The sequence below is a fragment of the Lithobates pipiens genome, unplaced genomic scaffold (genome assembly GCF_037356315.1).
Source record: "Lithobates pipiens isolate NorthernLeopardFrog02 unplaced genomic scaffold, aLitPip1_a1.2 Scaffold_24, whole genome shotgun sequence".
Lineage (NCBI taxonomy): Eukaryota > Metazoa > Chordata > Amphibia > Anura > Ranidae > Lithobates > Lithobates pipiens.
In genome coordinates this window covers 14,711,701-14,726,892 of record NW_027507786.1, presented here as the reverse complement: position 1 = coordinate 14,726,892, position 15,192 = coordinate 14,711,701, and the positions used below count along the sequence as shown (strand labels likewise).

Below are 15,192 nucleotides of genomic sequence, written 5' to 3'. Positions count from 1 at the left end.
CCTGCACTGTAGAAGGGTTCCTGCACTGTAGGGGGGTCCTGCACTGTAGAAGGGGTCCTGCACTGTAGAAGGGGTCCTGCACTGTAGGGGGGGGGGGGTCTGTACTGTAGGGGAAGATTCTGCACTGTAGGGGGGGTCTGTACTGTAGGTGAGGATTCTGTACTGTAGGGGAGTCTGTACTGTAGGGGGGTCTGCGCTGTAGGGGGGTGGGTCTGTACTGTAGGAGGGTCTGCACTGTAGGGGGGGGGGGTCTGCGCTATAGGGTGGAGGGGTCTGTACTGTAGGAGGGTCTGCACTGTAGGGGAGGATTCTGTACTGTAGGGGGGTCTACACTGTAGATGGGGGTCTGTATGGTAGGGAGGGGGGTCTGCACTGTAGGGGATCTGTGTAACATGCAGAGGGTCCAGAGCTGTGAGGGGCTGTGTAATGTAAAGGGGTGCAGAGGTGCAGGGTGCTGTGTAATGTAAAGGGATCCATGGGTACAAGGGCTGTGTAATGTAAAGGGGTCAGAAGGTTCAGGGTGCTATGTTATGTAAAGGGGTCCAGTGGTACAAGAGCTGTGTAATGTAAAGGGGTCCAGAGGTGCAGGCTGCTGTGTAATGTAAAGGGGTCCAGAGGTGCAGGCTGCTGTGTAATGTAAAGAGGTCCTTAGGCGCAAGGTCCTGTGTAATGTAAAGGGGTCCAGAGGTGCAGGGCGCTGTGTAATGTAAAGGGGTCAGGAGGTTCAGGGTGCTATGTTATGTAAAGGGGTCCAGTGGTACAAGAGCTGTGTAATGTAAAGGGGTCCAGAGGTGCAGGCTGCTGTGTAATGTAAAGGGGTCCAGAGGTGCAGGGGACTGTGTAATGTAAAGAGGTCCTTAGGTGCAAGGTCCTGTGTAATGTAAAGGGGTCCAGAGATGCAGTTGTGGAGAGGGGGGGTACACAGTAGTGACAAAAAGATATTGAAGGATGCAGAGGTATGCAGGGGACACGGTGGGTGTTTTTACATTTTATGGTGGGGGGGGGTGCCAGATATAGGATCTGCCCCGGGTGCCAAATGCTCTAGGTACGCCCCTGGCCCTGTCAGAATCCAGTCTGACAATGCCACAGCAGTGGCTTATATCAATCACCAAGGGGGCACCAAGAGTCGTTGCAGCTCAGGAAGAAGTAAATCAGATCTTAATCTGGGCAGAAAGACATGTGCCATGCATATCAGCAGTCTTCATTCGGGGGGTAGAGAACTGGCAGGCGGACTACTTGTGCCGCCAGCAGTTAGTCCCAGGGGAATGGTCTTTTCACCCCAACGTCTTCTTTGCCATATACCAGAGATGGGGGGTTCCAGATGTAGATCTCTTTGCGTCCAGGTTCAACAACAAAGGTCGACAACTCTGTGTCGAGAATGAGGGATCCTCTTGCATGCGGGACAGATGCGTTGGTTACTCCATGGCATCAGTTCTCTCTGATTTATGCGTTCCCTCCTATTCTGCAACTGCCAAGACTGCTTTGCAGGATCAGGCAGGAAAAGAAGTCGGTGCATCTGGTGGCCCCAGCATGGCCCAGAAGAGCTTGGTATGCAGAAATGGTGAAGATGGCGGTAGACTCTCCTTGGACCCTACCGTCCCGTCCAGACCTGCTATCCCAGGGACCGGTATTCCACCCTACCTTACAAATGCTAAATTTAACGGTTTGGCTATTGAAACCCACATTCTGAAGAATCGTGGGCTTTCGGGCCCTGTGATATCTACCTTGATTAATGCAAGAAAGCCAGCTTCCAGAATGATTTATCATAGAGTCTGGAAAGCATATGTCTCCTGGTGTGAATCCAGGGGTTGGCACCCCAGAAAATATGTCATAGGCAGAATCCTCGATTTTCTGCAAAATGGGTTAGAGATGAAACTGGCCTTGAGTACCATCAAGGGCCAAGTCTCGGCCTTATTGGTTCTGTTTCAACGTCGACTTGCTTTGCATTCTTTGGTCCGAAGCTTTATACAAGGGGTAACACGCCTTAATCCTCCAGTTAGGGCGCCTCTGAACCCCTGGGATTTGAATTTGGTTCTGTCAGCTTTACAGAAGCAGCCTTTTGAACCGATACATCAGATTCCCTTAGTTCTGTTGACAAGGAAATTAATTTTTCTGGTGGCCATTTCTTCTGTCAGAAGAGTATCAGAATTAGCGGCCCTCTCTTGTAAAGAACCGTATCTGATAATGCACAAGGATAGAGTGGTGTTACGCCCTCATCCTAGTTTTCTACCGAAGGTGGTCTCAGGTTTTCTCTCTCTCTCCTCTCTCTCCTCTCTCTCCTCTCTCTCTCTCTCTCCGTCCCCCTCTCTCGTTCTCTCTCTCGTTCTCTCTCTTGTTCTCTCTCTCCTCTCTCTCTCTATCCCCCCTCTCTCTCTATCCCCCCCTCTCTATCCCCTTCTCTCTCTATCCCCCTCTCTCTCCTCTCTCTCTCGCCTCTTTCTCATTCTCTCTCTCTCCTCTCTGTCTCTTTCTCTCTCTCGTTCTCCTCTCTCTCCCCTCTCTCCTCTCTTTCTCTCTCGCTCTCTCACTCCCTCGTTCTCCTCTCTCTCCTCTCTTTTTCTCCTCTCTCTCTCTCTCTCGTTCTCCTCTCTCTCTCTTTCTCTCTCTGTCTCTTTGTCTCTCTCTCTCCCTCTTCTATCTCTCTCTCTCCTCTCTCCCCTCTTTCTCTGTCGCTCTCTCTCTCCCTCGTTCTCCTCTCTCTTTCTCTCTTGTTCTCTCTCTCTCTCGTTCTCCTCTCTCTCTCTCTTTCTCTCTCTCTTTGTCTCTCTCTCCCTCCTCTCTTTTTCTCGCTCTCTCGCTCTCTTTCTCTCTCTCCTCTCTCTCTCTTTCTCGTTCTCTCTCTCTCCTCTCTGTCTCTCTCTTTCTCTCTCGTTTTCCTCTCTCTCTTTCCTCTCTTTCTCTTTGTCTCTATGCTTTTTTTTTCCTGTTAGTTGCTGCACGGCATGTCATCATTTATATTTTCCCCACTTTATCAATTTAGCCTGACAAGCCGATATGACATAAATGACTGATACAATACTATTTCTATTTATTGATACATTGTATTTATTGTTTGCTTTTGCAAGAGAACAGAATGGTTTTAGGTTGTATTCTAAAGGTTGGGTGATGGCGCCATCTTGTGACTGAATGTGAATACTACAAGATCCTCAACAAAACTCAGAGCATATTGTGTAGAGCAACCATTCTCCTCCAGGGTTCCTCTAGAGCGGGGGTCTCCAAACTTTCTACACAAAGGGCCAGATTACTGTTCTTTAAACTTTAGGAGCACCAGACTGTGGTCAATGGGAGTAGAAAATGTCCTGGTATCAGTGGGAGGAATAGTGCCCCATCATTGGTGTCAATGGGAGTAATAGTGCCAAATCATTGATATCAGTGGAAGGAATAGTGCCCCATTATTGGTGTCAGTGGGGGAAATAGTGCCCCATCATTGGTGTCAGTGGGAGGAATAGTGCCCAATCATTGGTGTCAGTGGGAGGAATAGTGCCCCATCATTGGTGTCAGTGGGAGGAATAGTGCCCCATCATTGGTGTCAGTGGGAGGAATAGTGCCCAATCATTGGTGTCAGTGGGAGGAATAGTGCCCCATCATTGGTATCAGTGAGAGGAATAGTGCCCCATCATTGGTGTCAGTGAGAGGAATAGTGCCCCATCATTGATGTCAGTGGGAGTAACAGTGCCCCATCACTGGTATCAGTGCTTGGAATAGTGCCCCATCATTGGTATCAGTGGAGGGAATAGTGCCCCATCTTTGGTGTCAGTGGGGGAATAAAGATTCCCAGGGGTTGCTTGAGCTGTAGCTGACCTCCCATTTGATGACGCTCCATAATTCCAGATCCCATGTCACTTGGCAGAGTCAATCAACTTTTTAGCTGACTGTTAGGATGACAGTGGGACAAGCAGACTAAGGACATGGATTACTGGAACCATGTCCTGTGGTCTGATGAGACCAAGATAAAGGTATTTGGTGTCAGATGGTGACAAGCGTGTGTGGGGGCAACCAGATGAGGAGGACAAAGACAAGTGTGTCTTGTCTACAGTCAGGCATGGTGGGGGGAGTGTCATGGTCTGGGGCTGCATGAGTGCTGCCGGCACTGGGGGGCTACAGATCATTGAGGGGACCATGAATGTCAACATGTACTGTGACATACTGAAGCAGAGCATGATCCCCTCCCTTCAGAGACTGGGCCGCAGGGCAGTATTCCAACATGATAACCACCCCAAACACACCTCCAACACCACCACTGCCTTGCTAAAGAAGCTGAGGGTAAAGGTGATGGACTGGCCAAGCATGTCTCCAGACCTAAACCCTATTGATCATCTGTGGGACATCTTCAAATGGAAGGTGGAGGAGCGCAAGGTCTCCAACATTCACCAGCTCCGTGATGTCATCATGGGGGAGGGGAAGAGGACTCCAGTGGTGACCTGTGACGCTCTGGTGACCTCCATGCCCAAGACGGTTAAGGCAGTGCTGGAAAATAATGGCGGCCACACAAAATATTGACACTTTGGGCCCAACTTGGACATTTTCACTTAGGGGTGTACTGACTTTTGTTGCCAGAGGTTTAGACATTAATGGCTGTTTGTTGAGTTATTTTGAGGGGACAGGAAATTTACACTGTTATACAAGCTGTACACTCACTACTTTACATTGTAGACAAGTGTCATTTCTTCAGTGTTGTCACATGAAAAGAGAGAAGGAAAGATTTACAGAAATGTGAGGGGTGTACTTACTTTTGTCAGATAATATATATAAACTTTTTTCACTTTAGCATTTTTTTCAATCCAACACTTTTTTGGACTTTATTTCAATGTTCTGTCCATTTATAACACAATATTCACATGTAAACATCTATATATATCGGTTTTGGCCAAACACGTCCTGAATTTGTGCTGCCCCTCTAATAATAATAATAATGGTCTGTGGGGGGAGGGGGTGATCTGGGTCTCTATTGGGTGATATTGGCATGCTGGGACTTGTAGTCCCCTCAGGTCCCCCCCCCCATTACAATTTCCAGTCTCAGCTCTTATTTTACAAATTTCTAGCAGTCTCCACTGTGATGACGGAGCCCGTTTCCCATTTCCGTCTCCTCTTCCCGATCCATGTTGTGTTGGCCTCCTCTATAGAGCTCTGTGTAGATTGGTCTCCGGGAAAATGGCCGCTTCTTCTGCTCTTATAGTAGGAAAAGAGGAGACAGGTCGGGGGAGGCCTCCGCCCCTCTGGATATTGGAACACGTGTTGTTGTGGCTGGCCGTAGAGCCCCGCCCCCGCACTGTCCTGCCCTGATCTGATCTGTGTGGTGGAAGAAGGAGGAGGAAGATGGGGATGTGTCTGCCGTGTCTGGGGGGAGCCGCCGAGGATGTGATAGAGACCCCCGACCCGGTGAGAGCTCAAGGGAAAGGGGAGGGGGTGTCAGGTGATTTCAGGGAGGGGGCGTCGGGGGAGGGAGGGTGCAGGAGGTTTCAGAGTTCAGGGGGGAGTGTCGAGGGAGGGTGCAGGGGGTGTCAGGGAAGGGAGGGTGTCAGGGGAGTAGGGAGGGTGCAGGGGGTGTCAGGGGAGGGAGGGTGTTGGGAGGGAGGGTGCAGGGGGGTCGGGGGAGGAGGGAGGGTGCAGGGGGTGTCAGGGGAGGAGGGAGGGTGCATGGGGTGTCAGGGGAGGAGGGAGGGTGCAGGGGGTGTCAGGGGAGGAGGGAGGGTGCATGGGGTGTCAGGGGAGGGTGCAGGGGGTGTCAGGGAAGGGTGCAGGGGGTGTCAGGGGAGGGAGGGTGTTGGGAGGGAGGGTGCAGGGGGCGTCAGGGGAGGGAGGGTGCAGGGGGCGTCAGGGGAGGGAGGGTGCAGGGGGTGTCATGGGAGGGAGGGTGTCAGGGGAGGGTGCAGGGGGTGTCAGGGGAGGGGGGGTGCCAGGGGAGAGAGGGTGCAGGGGGCGTCAGGGGAGGGAGGGTGTTGGGAGGGAGGGTGCAGGGGGTGTCAGGGGAGGGGGGTGTCAGGGAAGGGTGCAGGGGGTGTCGGGGAGGGAGGGTGTTGGGAGGGAGGGTGCAGGGGGTGTCAGGGGAGGGGGGTGTCAGGGAAGGGTGCAGGGGGTGTCGGGGAGGGAGGGTGTTGGGAGGGAGGGTGCAGGGGGCGTCAGGGGAGGGAGGGTGCAGGGGGCGTCAGGTGAGGGAGGGTGTTGGGAGGGAGGGTGCAGGGGGTGTCGGGGAGGGAGGGTGTTGGGAGGGAGGGTGCAGGGAGCGTCAGGGGAGGGAGGGTGCAGGGGGCGTCAGGGGAGAGGGGGTGTCAGGGGAGGGAGGGTGCAGGGGGTGTCATGGGTGGGAGGGTGTCAGGGGAGGGAGGGTGCAGGGGGCGTCAGGGGAGGGAGGGTGCAGGGGGGGCGTCAGGGGAGGGAGGGTGTTGGGAGGGAGGGTGCAGGGGGCGTCAGGGGAGAGGGGGTGTCAGGGGAGGGAGGGTGCAGGGGGCGTCAGGGGAGGGAGGGTGTTGGGAGGGAGGGTGCAGGGGGCGTCAGGGGAGGGAGGGTGCAGGGGGTGTCAGGGGAGGGGGGTGTCAGGGAAGGGTGCAGGGGGTGTCGGGGAGGGAGGGTGTTGGGAGGGAGGGTGCAGGGGGCGTCAGGGGAGGGAGGGTGTTGGGAGGGAGGGTGCAGGGGGCGTCAGGGGAGGGAGGGTGCAGGGGGCGTCAGGGGAGAGGGGGTGTCAGGGGAGGGAGGGTGCAGGGGGTGTCATGGGAGGGAGGGTGTCAGGGGAGGGTGCAGGGGGTGTCAGGGGAGGGGGGGGTGCCAGGGGAGAGAGGGTGCAGGGGGCGTCAGGGGAGGGAGGGTGTTGGGAGGGAGGGTGCAGGGGGCGTCAGGGGAGGGAGGGTGCTGGGGGTGTCATGGGAGGGAGGGTGTCAGGGGAGGGAGGGTGCAGGGGGTGTCATGGGAGGGAGGGTGTCAGGGGAGGGAGGGTGCAGGGGGTGTCAGGGGAGGGTGCAGGGGGTGTCAGGGGAGGGGGGGGTGCCAGGGGAGAGAGGGTGCAGGGGGCGTCAGGGGAGGGAGGGTGTTGGGAGGGAGGGTGCAGGGGGTGTCATGGGAGGGAGGGTGTCAGGGGAGGGTGCAGGGGGAGTCATGGGAGGGAGGGTGTCAGGGGAGGGTGCAGGGGGGTGTCAGGGGAGGGGGGGGTGCCAGTGGAGAGAGGGTGCAGGGGGCGTCAGGGGAGGGAGGGTGTTGGGAGGGAGGGTGCAGGGGGCGTCAGGGGAGGGAGGGTGCTGGGGGTGTCATGGGAGGGAGGGTGTCAGGGGAGGGAGGGTGCAGGGGGTGTCATGGGAGGAAGGGTGTCAGGGGAGGGAGGGTGCAGGGGGTGTCATGGGAGGGAGGGTGTCAGGGGAGGGAGGGTGCAGGGGGTGTCATGGGAGGGTGCAGGGGGTGTCATGGGAGGGTGCAGGGGGTGTCATGGGAGGGAGGCTGTCAGGGGAGGGAGGGTGCAGGGGGTGTCAGGGGAGGGGGGGTGTCAGGGGAGGGTGCAGGGGGTGTCAGGGTAGGGGGGGGTGCCAGGGGAGAGAGGGTGTAGGGGGCGTCAGGGGAGGGAGGGTGTTGGGAGGGAGGGTGCAGGGGGCGTCAGGGGAGGGAGGGTGCAGGGGGTGTCATGGGAGGGAGGGTGTCAGGGGAGGGGGGGGGGTGCCAGGGGAGAGAGGGTGCAGGGGGCGTCAGGGGAGGGAGGGTGTTGGGAGGGAGGGTGCAGGGGGCATCAGGGAGGGGTCGGGGGGGGGGGGAGGGAGGGTGCAGGGGGTGTCGAGGGGGGGGGAGGGAGGGTGCAGGGGGTGTCGAGGGAGGGGTCAGGGGGGGAGGGAGGGTGCAGGGGGCGTCGGGGGAGGGGGGGGTCACCATTGGTATCCGCCTTTTTAATTGATCATGGTAACCCGTAGCAACTGACCAGATGTCTCACAGCACGGGGTGGAGTGATCATGTGACACGCCCTGTATAGAGATACTAATGATACTCCACAGAGCGCTCCCCCTTCCTCCTCTTAGATGGTGCCCCCCCCCCCCCCCCCCATGCTCTCTGCTCCCCTTCCTTCAGGTCCGTCCACAGCGAGCCCCCCACGTGGCTCCCGAGCCGGGCTGTGCCTCTATAGATGGATGGGGGAGGGGTATACAGCTGTGCTGTAGCAAAATTAAATATCAATATTGACAATTTAAAAAAAAAATGTTCACCTGAGAGATGGAAATGATTCGTTTTCCATACATTTATTATTAGCAATCATAATAATTGTACGGATTTTATTGTTAACTAATCATTTGTATCTCTCAGATGAACATTTTGTTAATTTTTAGTTGCTAATATTGATATATCATTTTGCCATTATTTATTGCGGATTTAATCATTTTTATTGCTACTATTATTTACTTTTATTTCTTCCCTTTTTTTTTTTTTTCATTTTCCTCCTCCTGGAATTGCATGTGACTAAAAACACACATGGCTTTTTCTTAAGTCGTCTTCCAGGACGGCGCCCTGAGAGTTGATTGGTCCCACCTGACAGGAGGTCAATAAACCCCGCCCCCTCCCTGTGCTCCTCAGTTTTTGATTTGTGTTTCCCCCACAGCAAAACAGTTTCCTATTTTTCTTAGACCCGAGGTACTGAGGGACCCTGGGCACAGTGGGGTACCCAGAACTTCAGGGACTGTTTCCTGCTCTTTCCTCCTTACCTGATGGGGGTTGTGCAGGAGTCTTGCAGTCGGTTCTCCCGCGAGGGGGAATGCCGTGCGCGGCTGACCCCGACATCCTGTGACTCCAGGGTCGGGTGGCTTGTAGGGGAGCACTGAGCAGCCCCTATGGCTGGCTGAGGAGTGGAGGTGATCGCCATCTTCCATCGCCATCTTCCCAGGAAAGGGAAGCGACACAGCTTCCCCCTTACGCCAGAAATGACGTTGCTGACTCGTGCCTCACTAGAGCGGTGCACTTCCGGTCACTGAGGCTTCAAGAAAATGGAGGCAGTGTCTCACACTCGTGAGCGGAGGCCAGACTGGTGGCGGAGCAACAGTGTCTCACACTCAAGAGCGACGGACTGACGGTAGAGTGTCGGTGGCTCACACTCTGCAGCAGAGGTCAAACTGGTGGCGGAGTCTCACATTCTGCAGCAGAGGCTGGACTGGCGGCAGAACAGCGGTGTCTCACACTTGGGAGCGGAGGCCGAACTGGCGGCGGAGTCCCACATTCTGGAGCGGAGGCCGGACTGGCAGCAGAGAAGCGGTGTCTCGCACTCGGGAGCGGAGGCCAGACTGGCGGCGGAGTCCCACATTCTGGAGCGGAGGCCAGACTGGCGGCAGAGCAGCGGTGTCTCGCACTCGGGAGAGGAGGCCAGACTGGCGGCAGAGCAGCGGTGTCTCGCACTCGGGAGAGGAGGCCAGACTGGCGGCAGAGCAGCGGTGTCTCGCACCCGGGAGCGGAAGCCAGACTGGCGGCAGAGCAGCAATGTCTAGCACTCGGGGGAGGAAGCCAAACTGGCAGCGGAGTGGAGGCTGGACTGGCGGCATAGCAGCGGTGTCTCGCACTCGGGAGCGGAGGCCCGGACTGGTGGAAGAGCAGCGGTGTCTCGCACTCAGGAGCGGAGGCCGGACTGGCGGCAGAGCAGCGGTGTCTCGCACTCGGAAGCGGAGGCCGGACTGGCGGCAGAGCAGCGGTGTCTCGCACCCGGGAGCGGAAGCCAGACTGGCGGCAGAGCAGCAATGTCTAGCACTCGGGGGAGGAAGCCAAACTGGCAGCGGAGTGGAGGCTGGACTGGCGGCATAGCAGCGGTGTCTCGCACTCGGGAGCGGAGGCCCGGACTGGTGGAAGAGCAGCGGTGTCTCGCACTCGGGAGCGGAGGCCGGACTGGCGGCAGAGCAGCAGTGTCTAGCACTCGAGGGAGGAGGCCAGACTGGCAGCGGAGTGAAGGCTGGACTGGCGGCATAGCAGCGGTGTCTCGCACTCGGGAGCGGAGGCCAGGACTGGCGGCAGAGCAGCGGTGTCTCGCACTCGGGAGCGGAGGCCGGACTGTCGGCAGAGCAGCGACGTCTCGCACTCGGGAGCGGAGGCTGGCATGGCGGCGGGGGAGCGATATTCTGCTCTCACCAGGGACATCAGGCACAAGGCTCGCAGGGAAGCATCGTGCACTGGTATGGAGCGAGAGGAGGGGCTCATAGCGGCCACAGCAATGGAGGAGACCACAGGGGGTGTGTCTACCCAGCTGGCAGGGGGGAGGGGGGAGCCAGAACCCTTAGCAGGTACAGCAAATGGGGAGGTTGGTACTAATTACTGTACATCTTTTAGGTCGACTGACGACCCAGGGAGTCGCTAGTAGACCTAAATCTAAGACCCCTTCCCATTCCAAGAGATGTGGCTACTGCAAGGGCCAATTGTCGCAAGACTACTCAAAGCAATTCCGCTACAAATGTATCCACAAATTGGCTGGGAAAGAGACCTCTCGGGTCACGAAGGACTTTCTCTCCATGCAGATGGCGATGTTGTCAACACTTAAAGCTTTCCAGGCAGCCATAAAATCTAGACAAAACCTTTCTATCAGGGACAGCGGGAGCAGCCGTCTCGAGCCAGTGAGACCTCCAACCACTCAGGACTCCAAGGAAGGGGAGGCAGAAGTCTCTGATCGGAGCTTGCCTGATGAAGGGGAGGTGACAGAGGATAGCCAGGGCGAGGAGGACTCCAGACCAGTCAGACATGTTTTTTCGGCCAACATTGTGGAAGGACTCCTCAGGGCAATATACACATCTGAGGAGATCCAGAAGCCCGTCACCCAGGTCTCACCCCAGGACAGGATGTACCGGGGCCTGGTCAGTCGAAAGTTCTCCCTATCCTCCAGGCTCTCAAAGATATCATCTTGAGGGAATGAAAGGAGACTCTTGAAGTTGAAGGGGCACCCGCGCTTCCAAGAGGAGTAGAGATTCTTAAGACACCCAGGCTTTATACCTCCTTAGCACAGGGCTCCAAGCGATCTGACCTCTCCTTCGAGGATGCAGGCAATATTAGGGACCAAATGGACCGCAAGGCCTGGAAGGCCAGTGCAGCAGCCTTGAGTCCAGCCCTGGCGTAGGCATGCGTGGCATGGAGCGCCGACATGTGGGTAACCAAGTTGGTAGATCATGTATCACGTACTTCTAAGTCAAAACAGATGGTAGACTCCTTAGAGGTAATTGGCAGGGCAGTGGCTTACATGGCAGACGCAGCAGTTGAGACGGTGCGTACGACTGCAAAATCTGCAGGAGAGCTCTGCGGGTGAAGACCTGGGATGGGGATCACACGTTAAAAGCACAGTTGTGTGGACTGCCATTCGAAGGTTCCCTACTCTTGGGCACAGGCCTGGATCAGGCCCTGTCTAGGCCCACAGAGAAGGGCAAAAAGTTTCCCTAAAAAAGGGAGGAGAATTTTTAATTTCGAGACCCCCCCCCCAGGTTAGCAACAGTTTCAGTGGAACGTGGGGGGAGAAATAAGCAGGAAGACATGAAATGGGGGTCGGCAAAGACAAGCAAAAGGGAGGTCTCCTCTCTTCCGGGCCAAAGCTGGCCGACAAATGTTCTGAGTGACGCCAGTCCCATGGTGGGGGGGGGGGGGGGGATTTCACAGTCCCTCTCTCAGTGGGAAAGATCACCCAAAGCCCCCACATCCTACAGTTGATGAGAGAGAGCTTCAAGTTGGAGCTACTTTCCATACCCCTCCAAGTTTCCTTCTAACCCGCCTACCCAGAGACCAAAAGAAAGTGGTAGGTTTCCTAGAGAGTGTCAGGCAGCTGGCAGAGCAGGGGGTCATCTTGGCGGTTCCAGCAGAACAACGTAGGGGGCGGGGGGGCTTTATTCTCACATCGTTGTGGCCTCATAATAAACTTAAGAAGACTAAACTGATTCGTACAGTACCAGAAGTTCCGTATGGAAAGTGTGTACAGCACCAGGAAGCATCTATTGAAAGAGGTCTTCATAGTTGCATAGTCAGTAGGTTGAATAAAGACACCAGTCCATCCAGTTCAACCTGAGTGAGTGTAAAACAGACCTAAAAGATACATACCTTCACGTCCCCGCTTTGTGGTGCTCACTGATCGGGGCGTTCAGCATTGGCAGTTTTGCGCCGTATCCTTTTGGACTGGCAGCCAGCCCGAGCGTTTTCACAAAGATTCTCGCAGAAGTCGCTTCTCGCCTCCATCTCCAAGGGATTGCGTTGATCCCCTATCTGGACCCCCCCCTTAGCTCTAAACTCGAGAATAACACAGAAGCTGAATCAGTCAGGCGGCAGACTGTTTCTGGTCGCTCCCTAGTGGCCCAAGAGGACCTGGTTCCCTACCCTTTTGAAATTGGTGGCTGTTCTGCCCCCCCCCCCCCCCCGCAGGACTTACCGAAATGACAGGACCTTCTCCTACAGAGTCCAGTTTGCCACCCAAACCCCGGATTCTTCAAACTTGGCTCTTGAAAGGGAGAGCCCGCGGCAGAAAGGGAGCCCAGAGAGCGTAATTGTGACCCTTTTGCTGAGTTGGCCAGACAAACCAGGGTTTGGAGAGTCTTTTCACGCAACAAGATATCCCTGCAATTCCTGGACTTCCTCCAGGAAGGCGCAGATCAAGGCCTGGCAACTAAGACAATCAAGGTCCAAGTGGCAGCCCTGTCCAGCTTTTTGGACAGGAGACTATCTTTTGGATCCCCTGACTAAAAGGTGTTTTGTCAGCTAGGGAGAGGATGTCCCCGGGGGAAAATGAGTACATTTCCACCGTGGGATCTAACCTTTAGTCTTGAAGGCCCTAACTAGGGCACCCTTGGAGCTGTTGGCTCGAGTGCCGCTAAAGGTACATTTCCTTAAGACGGCCTTCCTTCTGAATATTACAATGGCCAGGAGGGTAGGGCGGTCTGCAGGCTCTGTCAATAAAAGGGCCCTTTTTTCTTATTTGAGGACCGGATTATTCTCAGGCAGGATCCCCCGTATCTTCCTACAGTGGCCTCACGTTTTCTCAGGTCACAGGAGCTTGTCCTTCCATCCTTCTCTGTCTGAGCGTTCACACAGAAGGAAAGATCTTTTCATTTATTTGATGCCAGACGGTGTCTGTTGCTTTATTTAGACAGTGTGAGGGAATTTAGAAAGTCCAATCACCTGTTTAGTTGGTTTTTGCAGCCAGAAGAGAGGTGAGCAGGCTTCGGAAAAAAAAAAAAAAACATAGAAAGGGTGGGTTAGGCAGACCGTTACCAGACACTAAAAAGAACACACTGCCCGAAGGGCTAGGAGAGTGCTGCTCACCCCAAACAGATATGAAAAATACAACAAACTCCCCCACAAAAGGGGTTTTTAGGCAGCAAAACAATAAATGTATGACAGAATAGTATAAAAATGTTTTAATATTTATTGGCATTGAACAGTAACAATATGACACATAGGTAAAAACATGAGCTCCACCTGAACAGTTGAAAGACTCCAAAAGAGCAAACAATAAAGACTATAAAAAAATACAATAATAACAATGGATGTGCAGAAACAGACACGACTATTACTGACACTGTACAACTATAACAACAGTGAAGGTATAGTCCTAACGCGTTTCAACCCACTCAAGGGGTCTTCTTCAGAGAAATGGTCTGTTATAAGACAAAAAAGTATATACATCAAATGTTAATAGGAGTACCTAATATTTTATTGTAATTTAACCGATGATGCACATCCAACGAGATAGAGAGAAATAATTTCAGTGGAGTTCCCCCTTAGAACGACTGCCTCAAATCAGAGGTCACACGAATACAATTCTAGGCAGACCGTTACCGTAGCCTATGAACAAGCAGGTAGAACAGTCCCCGCTAACCTTAAGGCACACTCTACACGGTCTCTGGTGACCTCTTGGGCCGGAGCATTGGTGGAGCAGATCACTTTCCTCAGGAATCTGGCTTTTCGGCAAAGAAAAGTCCTACAAGATGTTGTCCCGCCCTAAGGAAGGCCTGAGCTACTTGCTCTTCTCTCAGGGTGCCGTCCTGGAAGACGACTTGAGAAAATGACCCGTTGCACTTACCGGTAACGGTGTTTCTGGGAAGACTTCCCAGGACGGCAGGCCTACTTCCCACCCGTTTTTTTTTTTTTTTTTTTTTTTGTTTGTTTTGTTTCGTGGTGTATGAACATTGAGGTGTTTCACACGTGTGCACTGGTGTGAGTCAATACTTGTCACAACTGAGGAGCACAGGGAAGGGCGGGGTTTTTTGACCTCTTGATTGTGTTTCCTGTTAGGTGGGACCAATCATCTCTCAGGGTGACGCCTCGGAAGACTTCCCAGAAACACCGTTGCCGGTAAGTGTAACTGGTCGTTTTTTTGTTTTCTTGGTGTGCTTTTAAAGTGGAGGGCCACCCTAAAAAATAAATGCATTAATATTCTTAAAAATTAAAAAAAAAAAAAACATATATGTACCTGGCCAGAAATCCCTGTTGCTAGGCAGTCTTCCTAATCTGCCTTCTTCCTGCTCCTCGGTGATCTTCGGTCTTCTCCCCTCCTCCGCGCTGTCTTCTGGGTAATGGGTGGCGCTGTGTGTTCTGGGAACTGTGTGTTCCCTAACACAGCGCGTCCCATTCACAAAGCGCCGCGCGACTCGCGCATGCGCAGTAGGAAACGGGCAGTGAAGCCGCAAGGCTCCACTGCCTGTTTCCCTTAGTGAGGATGGCAGCGCTGAGAGAGCCAAGGGACGTGTCAGCCTCGGCGGCCGACATTGCGGGCGCTCTGGAAAGGTAAGTCTCCTTATTAAAAGTCAGCAGCTACTTTTGTTTCAGCTGCTGACTTTAAAAAAAATGTTTTAGAGCTGAAACACGGCTTTAATGTGTGGCCATTGACTATAACAGGGCTTGACAAATTTGCTTGGAATCTAGGAGCCAGCTTAAAAAGTTAGGAGCCAGGTCGTTAACGGCGATCCGGACCTGTCTCTGGCCTGACATGGAGACGAGTGAGGGGAAGATAGCGCCGCAGCCCCCCCCCCCCTTTTTTTTTTCCTTAATTAAAATATTTTTTTTTTTTTTTTTTTTTACTTTTTACAAAAAAAAAAATTATATATATATATATATATATATATATATATATATATATATATATATATATATATATATATATATATATATATATAATTAAATTAATAAATTAATTAATAATATATATATATATATATATATATATATATATAATGAGAAGCCATTTACCAGCCACCACACTCACCGTTGGGCAAAAGGCGCCAGATG

The 15,192-nt window shown here is 53.8% G+C and overlaps 1 protein-coding gene across 2 annotated transcripts in view; it reads left to right on the top strand.

Moving 5' to 3' along the window:
- The first annotated feature begins 5,230 nt into the window (after positions 1 to 5,230).
- The window catches only part of SVIP (small VCP interacting protein), a 31,362-nt gene continuing 21,400 nt past the window's right edge, over positions 5,231 to 15,192 (top strand). Inside the window, exons 1-2 of one of the 2 annotated variants that reach the window (XM_077453615.1) lie at positions 5,242 to 5,379; positions 14,200 to 14,259. In XM_077453615.1, the coding sequence (XP_077309741.1) occupies positions 5,317 to 5,379; positions 14,200 to 14,259 (123 nt within the window). In that variant the 5' untranslated portion in view covers positions 5,242 to 5,316. Of the gene's footprint in view, positions 5,380 to 14,199; positions 14,260 to 15,192 lie in introns of both variants that reach the window. The other variant, XM_077453616.1, reaches the window with a different exon arrangement.